At 35.8% G+C, this 23,130-nt stretch overlaps 2 protein-coding genes across 7 annotated transcripts in view; both read right to left on the reverse strand.

The window, feature by feature from the left end:
- Positions 1–11,318, reverse strand: part of LOC131333460 (uncharacterized) — a 40,733-nt gene extending 29,415 nt beyond the window's left edge. The window contains exon 1 of the mRNA XM_058367990.1: positions 11,254–11,318. The gene's annotated coding sequence lies outside the window, so the exon portion shown is untranslated. The remainder of the gene's footprint in view (positions 1–11,253) is intronic.
- Positions 11,319–15,264: 3,946 nt separating this feature from the next.
- Positions 15,265–21,315, reverse strand: LOC131332833 (calcineurin B-like protein 10). 6 transcript variants are annotated; one of them, XM_058367136.1, is made up of 10 exons: positions 21,278–21,296; positions 21,097–21,204; positions 20,737–20,908; positions 20,317–20,399; positions 18,474–18,533; positions 17,548–17,656; positions 17,404–17,456; positions 16,295–16,375; positions 16,091–16,203; positions 15,265–15,775 (listed from the first exon to the last, which is right to left on the reverse strand). In XM_058367136.1, the coding sequence occupies exons 2-10, from the start codon at positions 21,118–21,120 to the stop codon at positions 15,721–15,723; spliced, it is 750 nt and encodes a 249-aa protein (XP_058223119.1). In that variant the 5' UTR covers positions 21,121–21,204; positions 21,278–21,296; the 3' UTR covers positions 15,265–15,720. The 6 variants fall into 6 exon arrangements, with proteins under 6 accessions (XP_058223119.1, XP_058223120.1, XP_058223122.1 ...); XM_058367137.1 differs by lacking the exon at positions 18,474–18,533 and having other exon boundaries at positions 21,278–21,302; XM_058367139.1 differs by lacking the exon at positions 16,091–16,203 and having other exon boundaries at positions 21,278–21,302.
- Positions 21,316–23,130: the final 1,815 nt, after the last annotated feature.

Genomic DNA, 23,130 nt, shown 5'->3' on the forward strand with positions numbered 1-23,130 from the left:
AAACAAACAATGAAGTGGATGAAGTATGACAGAAGATTAACAAAATGGACTTTATTAACCCTCGAAGTAGAAGAAAAATCAATCAAGATGATTGAGTGAACAATTACAAGTTAACTCTACTCCAAGAAAAGAAAAGATAAAGGCCTGATTGGCGTTGTTTGTGTGTCCTTAAATTGTCTTGCACTTTGATTATAAATAGAGATCCCTTCACTTTTGAATTCAAATCTTCCCTCCAAAGTAGCAGTTGGAACTCCTTCAACTTCTGGCGGAGTAACTTCTTCAACTACCGATCATGCCCACGTCTGGAAAACTGTTTTGTTAATTGTGGTTAACATCCTCTTTAATCGTGGAATCATGGGACTTAATTCCCTTTGACATCTGTTACCTGATCGACGGACCAAAGGACCATAAAAATACGCCACGTGTTGGCCAATCGACGGACAAGACTTTTCTTAGTTTCATCATCGATTCAGTTCCATCCTAATTAATTAAGGTGAGTCCATTCTATTCTTTTATTTGCCCATATTTACGCTTGCCACATGTCGCCCAATCGACGGGTAAAAGGAAATCTCAGTTATGGTACAAACAGGGCCCCATCCATTTCCCGATTTTATCCGAGAGCTGGCCATCCGGTTTTCCGGTTTTACCTATGCTCTCTCTCTACCCATGCGCTCTCTCTCTCACTTTCTCGCTCTCTCCTTGCATTCTCTCTCTTATTTTATTTTTTTATAAAATTATAAATGCTAATAATTTTTTTATCTATTTTTTTAAAATAAATTTTATATTTTTAAAATCTAGTCAACGAAATCTATCAAACGAGCTTAATATTGATGGTGAAATAATGTAAAACGGAAAAATTATATTTTTTTGGTAGTTTAAAATGTATAAAGAGATTGAAAAATTAAGTGTTCCAAATTTCAATCCGTTTGAACCGGTAGAAAGATTTTAATTTTCTGATCATTTTATCCTAAAAAGTCATAATTAAATTTTTATTATAGGACTCTCGTTGATTAACCCTAAGAAAATCGTAGAATCAAATATCTCTTAGAGTTAATCAACGAGAGTCTTAGAGTCAAAATTTAACTATGACCATTTAGAATAAAATGATCAGTACAATAAAATATTTCCACTGGTTTAAACGGATTGAAATTTGGAATACTTAATTTTTTAATCATATTTTTTAATATATAAACTGTCTGAAAATTTTGAAATTACGTATTTTTTTAAATAAATTTTATATATTTAAAATCTACTCAACGAAACCTATCAAACAAGTCTAATATTGAATATGAAAAATTAAATAATTTTTTTGGGTCCAATATATTATCTCTTTGTTTTTTTTTTTTTGCCCTTCATTTTTTGAAACTTCTATATTTGAGTTTTCAAGTAAATTATGTATGTTGAATCCACTTAAATTTACTTTATATTTCTCTGAACAGTCAATAATGCAAACTGAAATCGAATTTCATTTAATTATAATTGAGTATATAGAACCAATACATGAACATAAATAAATACACAAATTTAGTCAATATTTCCGTCAAATTGTGGTTGTCGTCCCAGCGGATCTATCTGCATCACTTTGTACAACAATTGGAGGCGTGATTCATAAGGATGAGCCCATCTGTGTGCTTCATTTGATGTATTTGGCCTCCACCATATGATGATGGGTGGTACAGGGTAATGACGATATAGGGAAACTTGCACGAAGTGATTGTCATTAATACGGCCAATAGCTATATGTGTGCGCGTTTCTAATGGAACTGGATGGGAGCTCAAGTGAGTGAAACAACTCGAAGCAATCATATCGAATGTATGTAGTACAACATTGTACGTTGATGCAATGACAAGTCCCAATGATATAGAATCCATCCAATGATCCTCTGGTGCCGATGGCTGGAAGCAACAAAGTCTTTGTAGCACTTGGGATACATAATTACGTTCTGGATAAAGCTGATCGTACAGGACCCTATTTTGTTCAATCTCTTGGATAAGGTCCTGTCGTACTTGAGCCCATTCATCTTCAGAACCATAGAGTTGCGCGGCTATCGCCCTGAAGCCACAATGACTGCCAGCTCGAACGTCAACACAGTGGGAAATATAACGTTGATACTGTTGAGGAAATTTCTGAACGAAATGATCCCTCCCATTGCTCCTTCGCGATGTTGGAATACGTGAGGCCTGAGATTCTGAAGTGGATACTGTGAAGGAAGGTATACGACATCTATTCTACTCATCTCTGCCTATAGGTCGACCCCTGTGTTCTGTGTTGTATGCTGGAGATCGAACTTTGCAACGAGATGGATCCGCCATATCGAGAAACCTGTCCATCATAGACTCTCGACTGTCAGAATCTATTTCATTTAATCTTTCAATAAGCTGAGCTGCCCTGTCAGGTCGTGCTCCCTCATTAGTATGCCTTTAGGCTTGCATGGACAACGTACTCCAGTGAGGGTGTATAGAGTTTAGCGGAATTGGTCTGTCCTCAAAAAGATAAAGTGAAATATTGTGAAAACATGGCAATCCGTGTGTCCTTGTGATCTTACAAAAGCAAAGGCCGGCTTCGTTAGCAGTGCGTCGTGCCTGCTTATGAATCAAATTCATTGCCTGTAATGAAATGCGACCTCTGATTTCACTATAAATGCCTTCATGTAGATGTATGTGTCGTAGAATGTTGAGAGATTTTTGGAACGACCCCTGAATATCTCCAAACTGATTGCTCAACATCTTTTCTATTTTCTAAAAAGATGTTTGAAGCGAGGACATGGTATCTCCCAAGTATTGTTTGAGTCTCGCATGCGCAGATTCCGCCTTGCAATTTAATAATACACTATGTTAAATAAGAAAGTTACATAAAGCATTCTTTAGTGCAGGACAGTAAATGTACAATGACTATAGGAAAGTTACATTTGGCTTGAATTGCTCTCGAGGTACATAAACTAGTTTATATATGCTGCAACAAATCGCTCTTTGTAAGGACCTAACCATGTATCCCAAAAGTATTGTATGGCATTAGAGTATTGCTCAAACTTTTCGCACATGACATTCCACCTCTGTTGCAAAGACATCGGTGTCGATGAATGAATAAACAACTACCATGCCTCGAAAAACTCGTCACACCTCGTACCAAGCATAGGGCTCCACTTCTTCATTACACACTGGTTTATGTGCCAAATACAAAGGATGTGTTCTGCGAAGGGGAAACATATTTCAATGGCGCCAAGAAGTGCCAGATCCCTATCTGAAACAACCACCGATGGCAACGCTGTCCCTTTTCCAACCATCCATCTCTTTAAAGTATCCAATGCCCATATCAGTCGCTCTTTTGTCTCATTATTTAAATATGCAAACATAAGAGAGTAAGTTTTCATTGTGGATGTGATACCCACAACTTTCAAGAGTGGAATCCGATACTCATTACTCTTATACATCGCATCAATAATCAACACAGACGAAAAATTGACAGATAGCTCTAGGCTTCTAGGATGAACCTAAAGACTATCTGTGATTTCGTTGGAGTGTTTATTTGTAAGATAGTCATAAATGTAATTTTTCTCTTTTAGTTCATTGAAGATGTACTCAATAGGAGATAGACCCCACAGTTGCTCTTTCTTATACTGTGCCTTCACATTGTAAATACTCCTGATTCCTGTACTAATTGACGAGTCTTGTTGTCTCAGGAAACTAAGAATTTCTCGAGGCGCGGTGCTGCTAGACATATCACGAACTAATTGCTACTGGATTGGGGTCAACCTTGACGGGTACTCATGTCCCTCAAAATTTTTCGTTGGTTCATGGTTATGAAAACCTTTAACAACCTTCAAACTTCACATGACACCGTCTGGAGGTTGTGGTACACCTCGCAACTTAAACGGACAATCACATTTTTTAGTTCCAGTAATCCTTTGTATTGAATGCCCTTCCAGTGGCGGTCTGTACAATCCTCTCCTTTCACAAACAATAATGCACTTCGACATCTTATTGTCCTTTATACTAGCAGATTTACTTATGACAATCACAAAACCATTTTCCTTACCAACTCTCCGCACCCAATCTACCATGATAGCTCTAGTTTCAAATATCTATAGCAAAAAAATATGAATACCTATAAGCACAATGTAATATCCCGTATTTTAAAATATTGATTCTTGCATGTAAGCTTTAGGTGGCATATAAGTGAGGGTGTGTGCACGTGAAAAGCTGGTAAACTTGAAACATGACAAAAGAGTAATAGATATGCTCATACCATATGATAGCAGTGAGGACTCTCACCTAGATAATACAATTACGATTAGGTGTTATGGTATAATGAATAAGTTTTAAAAAATTTCTAATTAGTCTACTACGCGAATTTGGTATTTTTCTGAGATGGAATCCTGGACAGTTTTTGTAGGCGCTCGCGCGGCTACACACGGGATTTTGCATGGCTAAGTGGCCGGAATAGATAAGACATGTTGTAATTCTAGGACAGATTTTTTGAGCTTCAGTTTTTGCCATTTTTGACTCTTTTAAGCTACGAATTGTTACTGGGTTTCTTCAAGTAAGTTGTAGATCTTTTTGTTGGGAAGATTTAGCCCCTGGAATCAACTGAAACGGATTTAAAATGAATTAGTTATGATTTTTTTTCTGCAAGCTGCATGTCCAGTGTAGGACGAATCTGGAAATACCCCTTTTGTTTTGAGATTTTTGCTTTTGTTTTGTAAAGAGAGTCACTATATTATTTTTTTCTAGAGTTACATCTATGGATTAGTTAACTTTGGGGACTAGTATTACTTTGATTGGATTAAAAATGAGCGAGTTATGCTCTTTTTGTTAAAAAAAAATTGAAAGTTAGTAACTTTAAAAAAAAAATGCTACATTTATAATCTCAAATCTTAAGTCTTTTGGCAACTAGTCACAAATATGTATAATTACAACAGTAATAACTAACTCGGTCGATCGTAAATTCGGCTTTGTAATCATGGCCAACGTAGGAGCTGCTTTCCTCACAAGGAACATCATTCGCAACATCGTTCTCAATTGACCAACTATCCGAAAATAAAAAATTATACTGATCCACAATGTTCTTATATGAAATACAAAAATGAAATGAAAGTTGAGGAAATTGTGAGGATGTGGTGAATGAGAGTAAGTGTAAAGTAGTTATATATATATAGAGAATTGAAGATAAGAAGAAAATCTGAATGAATTGTTAAAAATGAATATAAGGCATTGAATTTGCATCGGGAAACTGAGTAACTGGCATATTGAAGATAACGCATTGAAAATCTAAATGGTATCAACTAATGCTGCACTTGCATGTGTCGAAAAAAGGGAAAATGAAATGCAACTAGCAAATTGAAGATAAGGCATTGAAAATCTGAATGCTATCAACTGTTGCTGCACCTGCACCTATCGAAAATGAAATGCTCTGTTGTTGCACGTGCAACTGAGTAACCCAGCCTTATCTCTCAAATTGTGAGCCAATATCTCTCACTCTTCTATGCATTTAAGGATTTTGGTATCATTCGCTGGTTTTATATTTTGGGTTTAAAAAATATGATTAAAAAATCAAGTATTCTTAGAGCCCGTTCTGCAAACGGAAAAAAATCCTTATTTTTTAAGAAGACATCCTTATTTTTTAAGAAGACAATTTCAAGTTGAAAAATTATGGATTTTATTGAAATCTAAAAATATGAACTATGGATCTTGTTTGAAAGATCTCGATGAGATCTTTTATACGATGTAAAAATAAATAAAAATTTATTTTTCATTTACATTATTTTGAGGTTGAAAATGTTAAATAAGCTATTTATTTTTTAAGAAGGTTTCTCGAACGGTGCCTTAGGGTGCACCCTAAGACTCCTTAATTTTTGGAACCTCATTAGACAGTTTATACATTAAAAAATTAAGTATTCTAAATTTCAATCTGTTTGAGGAAATTTTTTATTTTTTTATCATTTTATCTTAAATGGTCATAATTAAATTTTGATTCTAGTGCTCTCATTGATTAACTATAAAAAAGTCGTAGAATCAAATATCCCTTAGGGTTAATCAATGAGAGTCCTAGAGTCAAAATTTAATTATGATCATTTAAGATAAAATGATTAGAAAATAAAAATCTTTTCACCGGTTCAAACGGATTGAAATTTGGAACACTTAATTTTTCAACCTCTTTAGACAGTTTAAACTAGCAAAAAAATATAGTTTTTCCGTTTTACATTATTTCACCATCAATATTAGGCTCGTTTGATAGATTTCAAATATATAAAATTTATTTAAAAAAATAGGTGAAAAAAAAATTATTTGCATTTAAAATTGTATAACAAAAAACAAATGGGGGGGGGGGGGTTAAAAGGGGGAAGCTGTGCCCGTGTCAGGGGGATTAGGATTTGGCTTTTATCCCCACCCCTCTCTCTCTCTCTCTCTCTCTCTCTCTCTCTCTTATTTTATTTTTTTTATAAAATTTTAAATACTAATAACTTTTGTTTCACATAGTTTTTTAAATAAATTTTATATTTTTAAAATGCACTCAATGAAACCTATCAAATCAGTCTAATATTGATTGTGAAATAATGTAAAACGGAAAAACTATATTTTTGTGGTAACTTAGACTGTCTAAAGAGGTTGCCTTGTTCTCTTCCCTATTCAAAAAGCATTTTTCAAAAAATTCCCCATATATTCTTCCTACTTCCAACATTTCTCTCTTTATTTCTCTCCACTTATTACCCCTACTATTTTTCAAAAAACTTTTTAAATACCAAACCAAACACAACATGTGTGTTCCAACTTTCAATCTGTTTGAACCAGTGGAAAGATTTTAGTTTTCTGATCATTTTATCCTAAATGGTCATAATTAAATTTTGACTCTAGGGTTCTCGTTGATTAACTCTAAGAAAGTAGTATAATTAAATATCTCTTAGGGTTAATCAATGAGAGCCCTAGAGTCAAAATTTAATTATAACCATTTAGGATAAAATGATAAAAAAATTAAAAATCGTTCCACTGATTCAAACAGATTGAAATTTGGAACACTTAATTTTTTAATCATATTTTTTAATATATCAACTATTTAAAGAAGTTGAAATCACGTATTTTTTTAAATAAATTTTATATTTTTGAAATCTACTCAACGAAACTTATCAAACAAGTCTAATATTGAATATGAAATAATTTGTTTAAATTGGGCCCAATGTATTATCACTTTTATTTTTATTTTTTTGTCCTTCATTTTTTTTAAACTTCTATATCTGAGTTTTCAAGTAAATTATGTATATTGAATCCACTTAAATTTACTTTATATTTCTATGAACAGACAATAATGCAAAACTGAAATCAAACTTTATTTAATTATAATTGAGTATATAGAACCAATACATGAACATAAATAAATACACACATTTAGTCAATATTTCCATTAAATTGTGGTTGCCGTCCCTAGCGGATCTATCTGCATTACTTCATATCACAATTGGAGGCGTGCTTCATAAGGATGAGCCCATCTGTGTGCTTCATCTGATGCATTTGGCCTCCACCATATGATGATGGGAGGTACAGGGTAATAAGGGTATAGGAAAATTTGCACGAAGTGATTGTCATTAACATAGCCAATAGCTATATGTTTACGCGCTGCGAATGGAACTGGATGAGAGCTCAACGGCAAGTGAGTGAGACAACTTGAAACAATCATATCGAATGTATACAGTACAACGTTGTACGTTGATGCGATGACAAGTCCCAATGGTATAGAATCCATCTAATGATCCTCTGGTGCCGATGGCTGGAAGTAACGAAGTCTTTGTAGCACCTGGTATACATAATCACGCTCTGGATAAAGTTGATCGTACATGACCAAATTTTGTTCAATCTCTTGGATAAGGTCTTGTCATACTTGAGCCCATTCATCTTCAGAACCAAAGAGTTATGCGGCTATCGCCCTGAAGCCACAATGACCGTCGGATCGAACGTCAACACAGTGGAAAATATAACGCTGATATTGCTGAGAAAATTTCAGAACGAGGTGATCCCTCCCATTGCTCCTTTGCGATGTTGGAATACGTGAGGCCCGAGATTCTGAAGTGGATACTGTGAAGGAAGAAGGTATGCGACCTCTATTCTGCTCATCTTTGCCTATAAGTCGACCCCTGTGTTCTGTGTTATATGCTGGGGGTCAAACTATGCAACGAGATGGATCCGCCATATCGAGAAATCTGTCCATCATAGACTTTCGACTGTCGGAATCTATTTCATTTAATCTTTCAATAAGCTGAGCTGCTCTATCGGATTGTGCGCCCTCGTCAGTATGCATTTGGGCGTGCATGGATAACGTACTCCAGTAAGGGTGGATAGAGCTTAGCGGAATTGGTCTGTCTATAGAACGGTAAAGTGCAATATCATGAAAGCATGGCAATCCGTGTGTCCTTGTGATCTTACAAAAGCAAAGGCCGACTTTGTTATCAGTGCGTTGTGCCTGCTTATGAATCAAGTTCATTGCCTGTAATGAATGCGACCTCTGATTTCACTATAAATGCCTTCATGTATATGTATGTGTCGTGGAATGTTGAGAGATTTTTGGAACGACTCCTAAATATCTCCGAACTGACTGGTCAACATTTTTTCTATTTTCTGAAAAGATATTTGAAGCGAGGACATGGTATCTCCCAAGTATCGTTTGAGCCTCGCATGCGCAGACACTGCCCTGTAGTTTAATAATACACTGTGTTAAATAGAAAAGTTACATAAAGTATTCTTTAGTGCAGTACAATAAATATACAATGACTATAGGAAAGTTATCTTTGGCTTGAATTGCTCCCGAGGTGCATAAACTGGTTTATATATGCTGCAACAAATAGCTTTTTGTAAGGACCTAACCATGTATCCCAAAGGTATTGTATGGCATTGGAATATTGCTCAAACTCTCCACACATGGCATTCCACCTCTTTTGCAAAGACATCGGTGTCAATGAATGAATAAGCAACTGCCATGCATCAGAAAACTCGTCCTACCTCGTAGCAAGCATAGAGCTGCACTTCTTCATTATACGTTGGTTTATGTGCCAAATACAAAAGATGTGTTGTGCGAAGGGGAAACATATTCCAATAGCACCAAAAAGTGTCAAATCCCTATCTGAAACAACCGCCGATGGCAACACTGTCCCTTTTTCAACCATCTATCTTTTTAAAGTATCCAACGCCCATATCAGTCGCTCTTTCGTCTCATTATTCAAATATGCAAACATAAGAGAGTAAGTTTTCTTTGTGGATGTGATACCCACGACTTCCAAGAGTGGAATCCGATACTCATTACTCTTGTACGTTGCATCAATAATTAACACGGACAGTAAAGTTGACAGATAGCTCTAGGCTTCTAGGATGAATCCAAAGAATATCTGTGATTTCGTTGGTGTGTTCATTTATAAGATAGTCATAAATATAATTTTTCTCGTTTAATTCTTTCAATATGTACCCAATAGAAAATAGACCATCCAGTTGCTCTTTCTTATACAGTGCCTTCACATTGTAAATATTCATGATCCCTGTACTAATTGACGAGTCTTGTTGTCTCAAGAAACCAAGAATTTCTTGAGGCGCGGTGCTGCTAGACATGTCACAAAGTAATTGCTCCTGGATTGGGGTCAGCCTTGACGGGTACTCATGTCCCTCAAACTTTAAGCTGGTTCATGGTTATGAAAACCTTTAACAACCTTCAAACTCCACATGACACCGTGTGGAGGTTGTGGTACACCTCGCAACTTAAACGGGTAATCACATTTTTTAGTTCCAGTAATCCTTTACATTGAATGCTCTTCCAGTGATGGTTTGTACAATCCTCCCCTTTCACAAATTTGAATACATTTCGGCATCTTGTTGTCCTTTATACTAGCAGATTTATTGACGTATGACAATCACAAAACCATTTTCCTTGCCAACTTTCTGCACCCAATCTAACATGCTCTCTCTAGTTCCAAATATCTATAACAAAAAAAAATGAATACGTATAAGCACAACATCATGCAACCTACTTTCAAAATAAGTAACAAATATGTATAATAACAATAGTAATAACTAACTTGGTCAGTTGTAAATTCGGCTGTGTAATTACGCCCAACGTAGGAGCTACTCTCTCCACAAGGAATATCATTCGCAACATCGTTCCCAACTAACCAATTATCTGAAAATGAAAAATTATACTAATCCATAATGTTCTTTTATGAATTACGAAAATGAAATGAAAGTTGAGGAAAATTGTGAGGATGTGATTACTCAAAAATTGCTCTCAATCTCAATTTATGCAAGAGTACATCATCAGATTATAAAGCCAAAGGAAATTAACGTTGAGCAACGGGCAATTGTTGATAAGGTGCTCAACCATAGGCATATTCAATGCTCTGTAAGTTCCTGCATCTCTAAAGTTGCAGCTGCTCTGCAAGTTGATAAGGTGCTCAACCATAGGCAAGTTGATAAGGTGCTCATCTCTAAATTTTTTTTGATTACTCCTACTTTCTTCCCCACTGTCATCCAATGTTTAGTTTATTAAATTATACCAAGTGATGCTTAGTCATCAAGCCCCAATTCACCTATGTGCTTCACGTCCAAAACTCTTCAAGGCTCACATGCACACAAAAGCACCACGTGCACTACAAGGCACCGATTGCCTCTCTTTTTTCTTTTTTTTCGTTTGAACCAGTGGAAAGATTTTAATTTTTTGATCATTTTATCATAAATGGTCATGGCTAAATTTTGACTCTAGGGCTCTCGTTGATTAACCCTAAGAGATATTTGACTCTAGAGCTCTCGTTGATTAACCCTAAGAGATTTTTGATTCTACGACTTTCTTAGGATTAATCAACGAGAGCCCTACAGTTTAAATTTAATTATGATCATTTAGGATAAAATGATCAAGAAACTAAAATCTTTCCACCGGTTCAAACGGATTGAAATTTGGAATACATTTTTCAACCTCTTTAGATAGTTTAAACTATAGAAAAAATATATTTTTTCCGTTTTACATTATTTCACCATCAATATTAGGCTCCTTTGATAGGTTTCGTTGAGTAAATTTCAAAAATATAAAATTTATTTAAAAAAATACGTGAAAAAAAAGTTATTAACATTTAAAATTTTATAACAAAAAAATCAAATAAGAGAGAGAGAAATTGCTGGGAGTGAGAGAAAGAGAGAGAGCACCGGGGGGGGGGGGGGGGGGTGGGGAGTAAAGGAGGAAGTATCGGTCGTGTCGGAAAGGCCTGACACAGGGGGCGGTTAGTAGTTTGCTTACGGAGTGATGCCAGAGTCGTCCGGTCCTCTCCATTCATAGGTAATTGGAATTCCAATTCAATATGCTTGGATTGCCCAAGTAACTCCAGCCCGAAAGTTCCATCTTTTATTTTACTAACATCCCGTTACTTTTCAAATATTTTCTAGCCCTAAAGTTCATTTGGTATTCTACGAGTGCTCAATTACTTTTTTAAATATTCTCCAATTCTATAAGCGTCTTCCCTCTCCATTAAACCTGCCTACAATTATTTTTATCAGTAAGCCTGTTTACACGGACTTTTTCAACACAGATTGTGCACATATCATAGTGTGGGGCCCATTTTGGGTCCCACATAAACGATCCAATCCATTCATTTAATGTAAAATATTTTTTCAAAGGCTTCCGCAACATAAAAGCTCAATCCAACACCTATAAGTGCTTGATCCAATAATCTAAATTTTTATTATCCTGAAATCTAAATGGAAGATGAAATTAACAGTCCTGAGATTAATAGTTCCTAGACTATTTGTCTCAAATTAATTTCATTCCTAATTTAACCCAATCCCACATTTGATTCGTGTAGGATTACTTATGGGATAAGAAATAATATTTGTTAAAAAAGTTTCTGAAAAACATTTTTCAAAAAGAAAAGTTTTGAAAAAGAAACAATTTTATTACAAAACAATTTGGGAAATGTTTTTTGTAGTACTAATTTTTGAAAAAAAAAATTCTTAAAAAGAAATTGAAAACAGATTTTTGGGAGAAAAAAAACTAGTTGAAATCAATCCCAATATCATCGAAATATTTTTAAAAGCAATATCTTATTTGTTAATCCTACGTAATCCCATCCCCCCATATAGGAATAAATTAACATTGAGATTAATAATTCCGACAGTCATTTCGGGAACCAAAAGTGGAATAATTCGGAATTATGGACATTTAGTCCTATCCCAGACATTTAATTCACGAATCAAACTAGACATACATGAAACTCTCTATGCAAACACAATGGACGGTCCAGATGCACTTTCAAAAAACACAATAGATGGTTCAGATTCACTTTAAAAAGTGAAAATAAATCTAGACCGTCCATTATGTTTTCATGGAGTTTCATTTTTTTTTTTTTCATGTATCCTATCTTTTCTCTTCATACTAGGGTGGCGTACTTTTTTTCTCTCCTTTCTCTGGGAAAATTAGCAAACAGTGGCTGTTAGTGGAAGTAATTACCACTTTGATGGTGCCAGTTTGGAAATCACCAAAACCATGGTATGTTCTTCAAAACTATTGAGCAATACATGGTACCGTTACTTGTCTGGACTATTTTGCCCTTATTTTATGGTGCAAGTCAAACAAAATAAAGGAACACATCCATTAGGAATGTCGAAATAGTGCACTTAATTTCCATTAGGGATGAACTCAGTTTTAATTACCTCCAAGTACAACCTCATGATAAAATTACTTTTTTACCTTGTAAAACTATTAAAATTCACTAAATTTGATTCATTGAACCTTATGAAAGTGCCTAAACCCCCGGATACCTTAGGGTAGGGTAGTTTTCTCTAAAACTAAGTGGCGACTCTCAAAACAATAAAGTGTTGCGGCACTTCCGAAACAAAGACACACCGCAACGGCCAACGGGTGTCGCGCAAAAAGCGGAGGTATCCACAATTGTTAGGTAGTTTTTTGTTATAAAAAGAGGAGGTGAGAGGAGTGAAGACATTCATTGAGTTGTTTGTAATGAGTTGGTACGAGAACTCCCTGACGAATCTTATTAGTGCCCAATAATGCATATTCTTGATACTTAAGTTCTCTAGTATATTGTGTTTGTACATATATGTTGTCGTATTTATGCAATATCGCACGTAAGGTGGTTTTTGTGTATTTCAGGTAATTCGTATAAATAAGGTGTGTTTGAACGCCAAAGAATGCTCCGGGTGCAACCAAGTACTCAAGGCCACGTGCCACCCCATTGTGGTGCATGAAAAGATGGTTTGGAGGTTGCTCGGGTCGCCCAAGGGTCAAGGGAATTGAAGGACATGTAAGGATTTTACCAAAGTAATTCATCTTCCGACCAGCTGAGGGTAGAATCATCATAACTTTTGATGTACAAACTACTTTTGATCCAAACTACTTGGGTTAAAAATTAGACTCGACAAGCTTTCCAACGGTCCAAAGAACACCCAAATCCGAGTTCGGGAGTGTCCGGAGCGAGCCCGCGAAGTTGCCCAAAAAATCTGTCAAGCAGGTACCGGTACTGGCCAACTCCCAGTACCGGTATTGGGTGTCCAGAGATCAATTTTTCCAGCCCGTTGAAGCCTTATACCGGTACGGAGGCATTTCCAGTACCGGTATTGCATGGAAAAATCTGTAGAAATTTGTTAACTTTTTCAACCTTCCATTTATGGAAAGTTTTCACTTTTGGAATATTTTTTGGATATTTTGGGGACTTTTTGGTCCTTTGTAACTTATCTTTAGAGTCCTATAAATAGGCTTGTATGCCTTTTATAGAAAGTATGGCCATTTCTAGTCTTTTTTAGGCCTAAGTCTTTCTTTTGCTTTTTAGGAACTCCATTGTTAGTCTTTCAAGCTTTAGAGTGTATTTCTTTCAAGAACTCCTTAAGGTAATTGTCTTATGTTATTTTCTTGCTTGTTAATGATGTAGCTACTTGTTTGATCTTCTATAAAATCAAGTTTATTTCCGTTTTTATCAGTTAAATTTCATGTCTCTTTTTAGCTTTATGTCTTGCTCTTTTCATTATGTTTGAGTAGTCGATTAGGCTCGGCTATGGGGTGAATAACGCTTCGTGATTTAGGTTAATCTTGTCTTTCTCAACTCTAGACTTGAAGGTTGGCTTGGAAAATGAGAAGGTTTCGCCTTTTATGAAAACTTACCGATGTTAATCTCCGGTGATCATGTGCTTGCTCACATGGTTCCGGAGCGATGTCTCAGTTCGTGTTTGCCAAAAGAACAAAAGACCTCACTTGTTTTCCATACTACACTCCTAGATTTATTGGTTTCATAGTTAAATCTTCCAGTTGATAGCCTATGCCGTGCGATTCAACCGAGTTTTTGTTGAGAATAGTTAGATGACTTAAGTTACGGGCGTTAGTTACTCCAACGCCTTGCCGCTTGTTTAATCTAGTTAAAACTCATTTTCTAGTTTTTTTCATAAGAGTGTTTCACCACCTTTCAAAGTAAAATCAAAAGTTGGCCATCTAAATGCCGGAAACCCTTACATCTACAAATCCGAATTGGCTATAAAGATTATCTCTGTGGGTACGATCCCGGACTTTCTGGTATTTATACTAACAATGACCTAGCCCTACGCTCGGTGTAAATTTTGGTGGCGATACCCCATGCTAGTCGATGATTCATAAAAATCTTTTGGCAATGTTAATTTACCACTATTTGTTTGAATAGTAGTAATTGTTTTGTTTTATTAATTATTTTTATACAATAAAACGACGACTACTAGGCCAAAAAAGGGCTTGGCGCTAGGCTTCTTTGTGTTCTTTTGGGTTTGGACATGTTTCCTTAATTGATTTGTTTTGCATCAAGAGTTCAGATATTCCATTTTGGGCGTCATTTCATTATCATCATTAGGAATACCTAGAATTCAGCTTAGAAAATACAAATAATCAAAATAGGGGTTTTTACAAGAAAGAATGATTTTTATTGAATCTTGCTACATAACGATATTACTTGTGCTTCTTTTTTTTTTCAGCTTTGAATTATTAAACTCGATAATGTGATTAATGCAGGTGCAATCTAACTTTTAATTAATTAAAACTCATATTAAAAAATTAAACTATTACTGTAGTATTTTTCTTTCAAGAAAGAAAAGTGCAAAAAATCAAGCCCTATATAACCCGGGCTCAAGTTCAATCCCGAACCTTTTGGGCCAGGCAGGCTGTTTTTTCATCCATAGTCCAAATGCTCAAATTGAACGACTTACAATCCATGGGTGTTTCGTTCCTTGGCAATTATTCTCTTCAGGGAGCAAGTGGTACTCTAAACACAAAGGTCGTTGAAAATTAGTTAAAAATCCCGGAATGTATACAACCTTCTTCATGTTTAGAACAGGTCTCATACAAGTTTTTGTGGCAGCAATCACTAAATGACCCCTAGTTATATCTATTTTACAACTCTCAAAAATGCATAACTCCATCGATCCAAGTCGAAGGTGTACAGAAAATAATTACACTCCAAATGTTTTCGAAGTTTTTTTCTGTTTGAATACTGTACAAATACAATTTTTCTGGATTCTGCAAAATGAATGAGTGTCATATAATCGAGCCACGCTGCAGTTTGGAGACTTGTCTTGGAAACACTGCATCTTCACCATTTCCAGCAATGATGTACAAAATAAGGACATGGATCGAAGCCTTTTTGGGAGCTAAATGCGGCAATGCTTTAAGCTCAAAAGCCTCCAATCTTTTTTATGTAAGGATTTCATTCCATAGGCTTGAAGGACCTTGAAATCTCAGTCTTCAACCTCGGTGTTGAATACAAAACTTGGAAATGCTGTAGTGATGTCCCTGGAGTTGAAAATCACAAATAAAGGTGGATCGATTAAGTTCAATGTCAAGGAGACAGTCACATTCCATCCAGTCAAATAGATACTAAAACAAGCAGATGCTCTAATTAAGCAACCAGAGTTTCAAACCAAGATTGACATCCAAATTATGGACTTCGGTGATGAATAGTGACAAAGCTAACATTGTTTTGACAGTTTTTCCTTTACCAATTTTTTCCTGAGAGAGAGAGAGAGTTCTGAATTTATTCTCATCTCAAAAGTTTTGAAAGAAAGAAATAAAAGAACAGAGCAAGAACACATGCGAGCAAGTGTGTACTTCAAATAAGGAAGAGTCATGTTCTTTAAGAGGTTGGGATGCCGAAGAACAAAGGCTTTCCATTCATCTTTGTCAATTTTACCGTCGCTGTCAGCATCAGCATCAGCAAATGTCTGTCCGAGGAATGATCCAATAATTATCATATGTTCCTTAATGGAAGCAATAATTGAAAGGAAAGGAGTTCAACAATTGACAAACCCTCACCTTGTCAATAATAGCCTCAAGAAGATCATCAGATAGCTTCATGTCAGTTTCCATCATGATTGCAATCACCATTTGCTTCACCTGAAAAAAATTGCAATTTGCTTGTAATTTCAAGATTGTCTCAAGGATTGCAAAGAGTTAATACGACGAAAAAGGTAAAAGATCATTGAATTTACGCAAATAATGAAATGCAAAAAGGACATCTTCAAATAATCTTGGATTCTGATAATTTTACAACCTCTGGACAATTTAGAGATATTATAATGACAGAAATCAAATATAGGAACTTCAGTGGAACAAACAGGTCTAAGGGCCGATCAAAAAAAAAATACAGGTCTAAGGAAGGCCCTTCAATTATTCACTATCGACTCCATTCTTTATTCTTCTTTTTCCTTTTTCTGATCCCATTTCTGTTCTCGCTGTCTCTCTCACGTATTACAGATAATACATGAATGTTAAGAGACAAATGTAGTTGTAAATGAAAGTTCCCAGGCGTTTGAAATAATCAATTCAGCAATCTCATTCAAACAGCTTGCAAAGCCTTAATATTGAATTCAAAGGGTTCAAAAGCCTTCAAACAGTCAGTGCTATGAAGCACCAACACCTCTAAACGTCGAAGAATCGCAGTGTAAGGACACGGGGACACGGCGGGACACCTCGGAGATACGTATGGGACACGCCACGTGGCGTGTCCCATATTTTAATATTAAATTTTGAGGGGGACACGGCTGGACACCACTGGGGACACGGCGGGGGCCAAACTGCAATTTTTTTAAAATTTTGGGGGCCAAACTGTAATTTTTGAAAAAATTGGGGGTCAAATTGTAATTTTAAAAAAAATTTGGGGCCAAATTATAATTTTTTTAAAATTTCTGGGTGTTAAACTATAATTATTTATTTATTTATTTATATAAATAAATATACAAGTGGCGTGTCCCCCGCCGTGTCCGTGTCCCCATTTCTTTAGAATTCCCGTGTCCCGGTGTCGGTTTTGGTGTCCGTGTCCGTGTCCGTGTCCGTGCATCATAGAGTCAGTGTTTCTTGGAGCATATACTTGTTTTCGACATTGGTTTTGTCAAAATTGCTAAATCACAGTGCAGTATACTTACTTCGTCTCGCTCTATAAACCCAGTTTTCCTCAAGTCATAAAGCCTAAAAGCAACTGCAAGACAACATAAAGGTACCACCAAGAGGTTAAATTTCTGTTGATGCATTTGGTTACAAGAAACAAAAGAAAGCATCTGATCGCTTACAGTCTATTTTGTCTTCCTTGGGCGCATATGGATGGAAGACGCTGAGTGCATGGACAAACTCATCAAATTCAATGACACCATTTTTCTTTTCATCAAACAGATCGAAAACCTAGGAAAATTCAAAAGTACAATTGTATGAATAATGAATATATTCAACTAACATCTACTTGACCTTGCTTTCAAATTACCAACAATGCATAAATAAAGCACATACTTCATTCATGTCAAAAAATTCCAGCAATAACTCCAGAATATCTTGTGACGGCAAAATTTCAAAAAAGCAGCCCTGAAACTTATCTTTTACCATTTAAGAACCATGCAAGTCTTTTTCTGCCATACGCAACCCTCGCCCAAGCCCTTTTCCAAAACAACCCCAAAATTCAATTGTGGGAAGCAGTAGTAGGTGAAAGTTTCCTAACTTATCCTACATCACTTCATATAATTGCAGCATCTTATTTCACACTTTCTATTTCAATGTAAAAACTAAAAATCCAATGTCACAGATACGGATGATTTCCTTCCCCTATTCCCGAAAAAAGGATGAGGATTTCATTGAACCTTTGCCCTTTGGACAAGGGGGTTTATCCCCTTTTGAGAGCCCTTTTGACAAGGATCAATGAGGGTAAAAATAGGGCCTTGGGAAACTTGGAACCTTAGGCAAGGGTCTAATAACCTAGGGAAGGGATAGCTCTGTCCACAATATGAAATTATATGTGATGCGCACAGTGGGTCATCTTCTTTTATTATGTTAAGAAATTTGATCCTTCTTAGCAGGAGTCCCATACTTTTTCCAAAAGTGAAACTTGAACAACTTGGCATATGGGAAAAATCCATGTGGTAGTCAAACCATGTTTTTCATCCATGCAAACGAACAGGAGATTTGTATATCAAAGATAAAGGGATCAAGAATAAGTTGTTGCTTTTACCCGATCTAGAAAAAGATTTTCGCCATATGGAGATCTGAGCAACGCCAACTGAAGTTCTTCCTGTAAAGTCATATAATCCAACCAAAAACTTAACATTACCCTTCAGCCTTCGGTAAATGTTGAAAAATAAGTATAGGTATGATGCAACAACAAATTATCACAAATTTGATCAGATTATATGATTGGATAGGTGTTGATAGTCTACAGATAAAATTAAAATAAACACAAATGAGAGGTATTGTAACTAACAATAATTGCCTAATCGAATACATTTTATCTTTTCCGTAGCTTTCTAGGATGCTCGGTTAGTAAAAGCCAGCTTTCAAATTATAAGTTACAACCTGAAATCGGCTCCCAGTATCAGCAACTCATTTACTACCAAAGACATGAGGGTGCAGTATATACTATATACTACATCATGGAGAAAGTTAACATTCTATTACACTAAGCTTGCTTCATGAGCTTAATTTTCCCAACAAAGATGTGATTCAATAATGAACTTCATTTCTCTAACGAGAAGAAAGACATGAAATAAATATTGCATTGGTGCCAACATGATCAAGGACGGAGAAGTTTCACTTTTTGCTAAGTCATCTGCTTGATACAGAGGCTCTTCCTATTCAACATGAAACCCACAATCCAAAATTTCTAGTAGCTCAGAAATAAAAGGGATGCTCATAATTTTATAGAAGAGCCGCGATTTCCCAAACTCATTTCCGACATCCTAGGAACTAAATTCACCAAAAAAAAAAAAGAGAGGAACTGGAGTTACCAGGGTGGCAATGGTGCGGGGCAAGGTCCGATTTGACATACCCCATTCCCGATTCCAAATACTAGTTTATCTACCTTTTCTCCTCTCCAACCTCATTAATTAACAGGGAATCAATTTGTCCCATGATCCGTGGGACCTAACGGAAAGAGTTGCAAGAAAACTCTGAAAACTTACCATTTAAGAAAATTTTGACTCACCAATGCTTTGCACACAAGAGGCAATTCATTGACATCTTGCAATGTCACGCGATCTATTTTGCTGAGGTGAATGTCATTGTACTTCCCTTAATAAAGTTCAACTATCTTCAGGTGCTTATTATAATTATTCTCCTTTTGCTTGTCAAAGTGGATGCCAAACCTGAGGTTTGGTCGCTTTTTCATTCAAGCACAGTTAGATCAGATCTTAGTTCTAGAGAGAGGAAGATCCTGGTAACTAGTATCAAATAAGATTTGGCCTCCTGGTCCATCGTGTCAGGGTGAAAAGTACAGTCTCATATTTCCACTTTACATGGCCCTATGACCCTATCAGGACTGAGTTACTGTTTTGGATAGTACCTAAGCAGCACATCAACCAGCCACAGCTGAATTAGCAGGTTCACGCGAAGGTAAACTAAATCCTAAACTACAAATACACCAAAAACAAATGACTTGAAAGCCAGTATGAATGTATAGCATAATGACAAATTTTCCATTCTTGTTGATACGTATATAAATTGATTGCAATTGTCCTTAACCTCTGATTATGATTTGGCCTTATCCCAACTGTGAATGGAATTGCAATAAAAAAGTCACTAGCAGCCTGTATGGAGTTGCCTCATCAACAAGTTATTACTAATCATGTTATTATTGCACACACAAAAAAAACACAGAAAGATAAGTCCCACTATGTCTTACCCAAAGTAGCATAAAATCTAAAAATACAGACAGATAAGTCTCACTATGTCTTAACCAAGGTAGCATAAAAACTGCAAAATCTAAAACCCCTCCCTTGAAAAAGAAGGAAATAACTAATTGCAACCAATGAAAGAAGGAAACAACTAATTGCTATCAAATAGTGAAAGACAAGCTATACCTTGTGAATTAAACCGTCGTCAATGATTGAACAACTTAGCTTCTTGAACAATTCATATAATGCCTCGACTTCATTAACCGTAACTGCAAATGAAAAACAGAAACTAAGGTTGCAATTGGTTGTTCAAGTTTCAAACATGAGTTCGAGCTGGACTCATTTAACATATAGCCCAATCTCAAACGATTTTAATGGAGCCGAGTTGAGTAACTTGATTCTTTCAAGCTTAACGAGCTGGTTCAAGCTAATGAGCTTACAAAAGTGTGTTTGCAATTTTCTTTTTATCATTAAAATAATTTTTTAACGAGCTGAGCACAAACAGAGCTCGAGCAGTTTGGTTTGTTTAGCAGGCTGATAGCTCTATCTGAAAATCAGAACGGAAAATTGAGAGACAAATGGAATTATTTAAGGAAAATTATTTACATCGAGTTTCCTCAGCGAGTAGAGATAGCTCCATGTAGCCGTACCGACTTCTCTTGGTGGTCTGCTGGCAATCGAAGCAACTGGAGACGGCGTAAATCAGAATCTCGACAATGGCAATTATCGGGATGAATGCAACGCAGATTCGCTCGCCTATAGTCAGGGAACTCGAAACCTAATCAATCAAATCAAAATCAACACAACAGATCACGAGACTTCATCGAAAACAAAGTAAAATTCAGATCCAAACACATAAAAACGAAATTGAAGGTGTGTGTGTGTGTGTGTATATACACATATATATAATACATAGATGAATATTTATGCATCTGCAGGGACAAAGGGGGGGAATTATTGGAGTACCGATGAGTTGCTTCTTGGATCCATTGGTGTGGGAGCTACGAATCGTCACATTTTTCTGTCTAGAAAAGAAATATAGAAATTCTCTCTCTCTCTCTCTCTCTCCACGAAGATGTGGATAGGGAAGAGGAGGAGGGAGGGAGGGGAGGAGAGAGAAAAGTAGGACGATGGTCCAGGTCGGTACGATGTTGCGTCCAAAGCAACCTTATCTGAGTAGTCAAGTATTTTAATTATGTTGTAATAAGACTAAGTCTCTGTTTGGAAACTATAGAAAAGAAATGAAATGAACGAAAAAGAAAAATAGAGAAAAATGAGAGGAAAAATTTATTATTCACTGAATTTAAAATTTTTATTTTCTTCTCTTTTTCTCTTTCAACCAAACAATGAAAAGAGAAATTTTTTAAATTTTCTTTTCTTTTCCTTTCTTTTCCATAAGTTTCAAACATAGCCTAAGCTTTTGCAATCAATTCCATCTTGAAAAATTTGCCGACCCCCTCTCTCTCTCAATCCTAGCCACTACAACTCCTCTTCTCCTTTTCCCTTACCTGCGGATTCCATACCCGTGTGCAGCAGCAACAGGAGAAGGCCATGGCACTATTCTGACTCACTTTCTTTGTTGTTTCCTTTTTTTCTTCTGTCTCTCCAAATTAACGACTAGTCATCTGATCTATGGGAGTTTTGTCTCTCATTTTACGAGAGTTATTAGTTTTGTCTTTGGACGAATTTTGTCTACAAATCGAGTTCTCTCAATCAAGGTTGCTTCATAACGATATTTGTGCTTCAACGTTCTATTCCTACACGATATCTTTGGCGAGGCAACTCGTGGCGGCTTGGCGGATCTGTAGTTTTTAGGAATTCATTGGTGCGTTCATCCATGGTTGGAGTGCATCTTATCGTCTGGGTATTTGGTGTCTTTATCCTTAACTTTGCACTTTTTTCGTTTTAAATTCCTAATTAAATGTTACGCAGAGTTATGATAAAAGATATCGATTGCCTTGTGATTTACTCGTTTTTATTTGTTAGACGATTAGTTTGATTTTATCCAAGTTCTTTGTAACAATCTCCGTTTTGTAAGTGTCGCTGAGTGTTCATCAATACAATATTCTATTCTTTTTAAAAAAAAACCTTATCTGAGTAGTCGTTGGTGTCACACGGAATGATGGGCTCTAATCCGATCTTATACTCTTTACATATTTTATTACTAATTACCTGCGTATTACATGCACCGTCCCTCCGATAATGGAGAAAGCTACCGAAGAATAACCTTTCTATTTTTAGGATAATGTTATTGTTTCTGTAAATGTCACAATATTTAGGGCATAAACCCCACGGATAGCTTAGGTGACAATCTGAATGAGCTATAAAGTGTAAACCTAGACGTCTTGAGTTCGAAACTTGATAATTTCGATCTTAGGACTAAACCGCAAGAAGTAAATCACCTGTAGATTTTCTAATCCAAAAATTATTTTGACATTATCATTTTAAGTATAACTCGGAGTATTCTCAACTACGGTCGGAAAAATCTGCTTATGCACCAACTATTAAGATTGATATCACCTGGAAAAAAAAAAATCTCAAGCATGAAACCTTAAGAGGAAGAAAATGTTAAAAGCCTTAACCAACAGATTAGCCCTTGGGTTTTGACAAGTAAATTTTTAGTTTTATATGTTCAGCTAAGGGTTCTTAAAAAATAAGAACTAGTTTATTTGTAAATTTTTAAACTTAAAAATAATGTATTTATGAAAATAATTTTTTGATTAATTTTTTTTTTTGACAATTCAAAGAGATCTCATGGAGATTATCTAAGTGACAAGATAGTCCTAAACAGAACTCAATTAAAAAAAAAAAACAGAATTCAAGTTACTGATCCCAATTAATAGAGACAAAGAGGTCGGTTTGGTTTGATTCAATAATGAAACCTTTTTTGGTTTGGTATGGTTTGGTTTGTCATGTTTGGCTTTAATTAGAGCATCTCCAATTCACCTCTATTTCTCCAAAATAGAGGATGGATGTGACACATTGAGGGGAGATTTTATA

Source organism: Rhododendron vialii, chromosome 7a (assembly GCF_030253575.1).
Source record: "Rhododendron vialii isolate Sample 1 chromosome 7a, ASM3025357v1".
NCBI classification, from domain to species: domain Eukaryota; kingdom Viridiplantae; phylum Streptophyta; class Magnoliopsida; order Ericales; family Ericaceae; genus Rhododendron; species Rhododendron vialii.

Bases quoted from the DNA above. Each gene is read 5' to 3' on its own strand.
- LOC131332833 (XM_058367135.1), bottom strand. From the start codon at position 21,120: ATGGATCCAAGAAGCAACTCATCG. The intron at 20,400-20,736 runs GTAAATAATTTT...TTTCATTTGCAG, and splicing joins ACTCGCTGAGGAAACTCGAT to TTACGGTTAATGAAGTCGAG. The intron at 17,457-17,547 runs GTAAGCGATCAG...GTTGTCTTGCAG, and splicing joins CAAGGAAGACAAAATAGACT to TTGCTTTTAGGCTTTATGAC.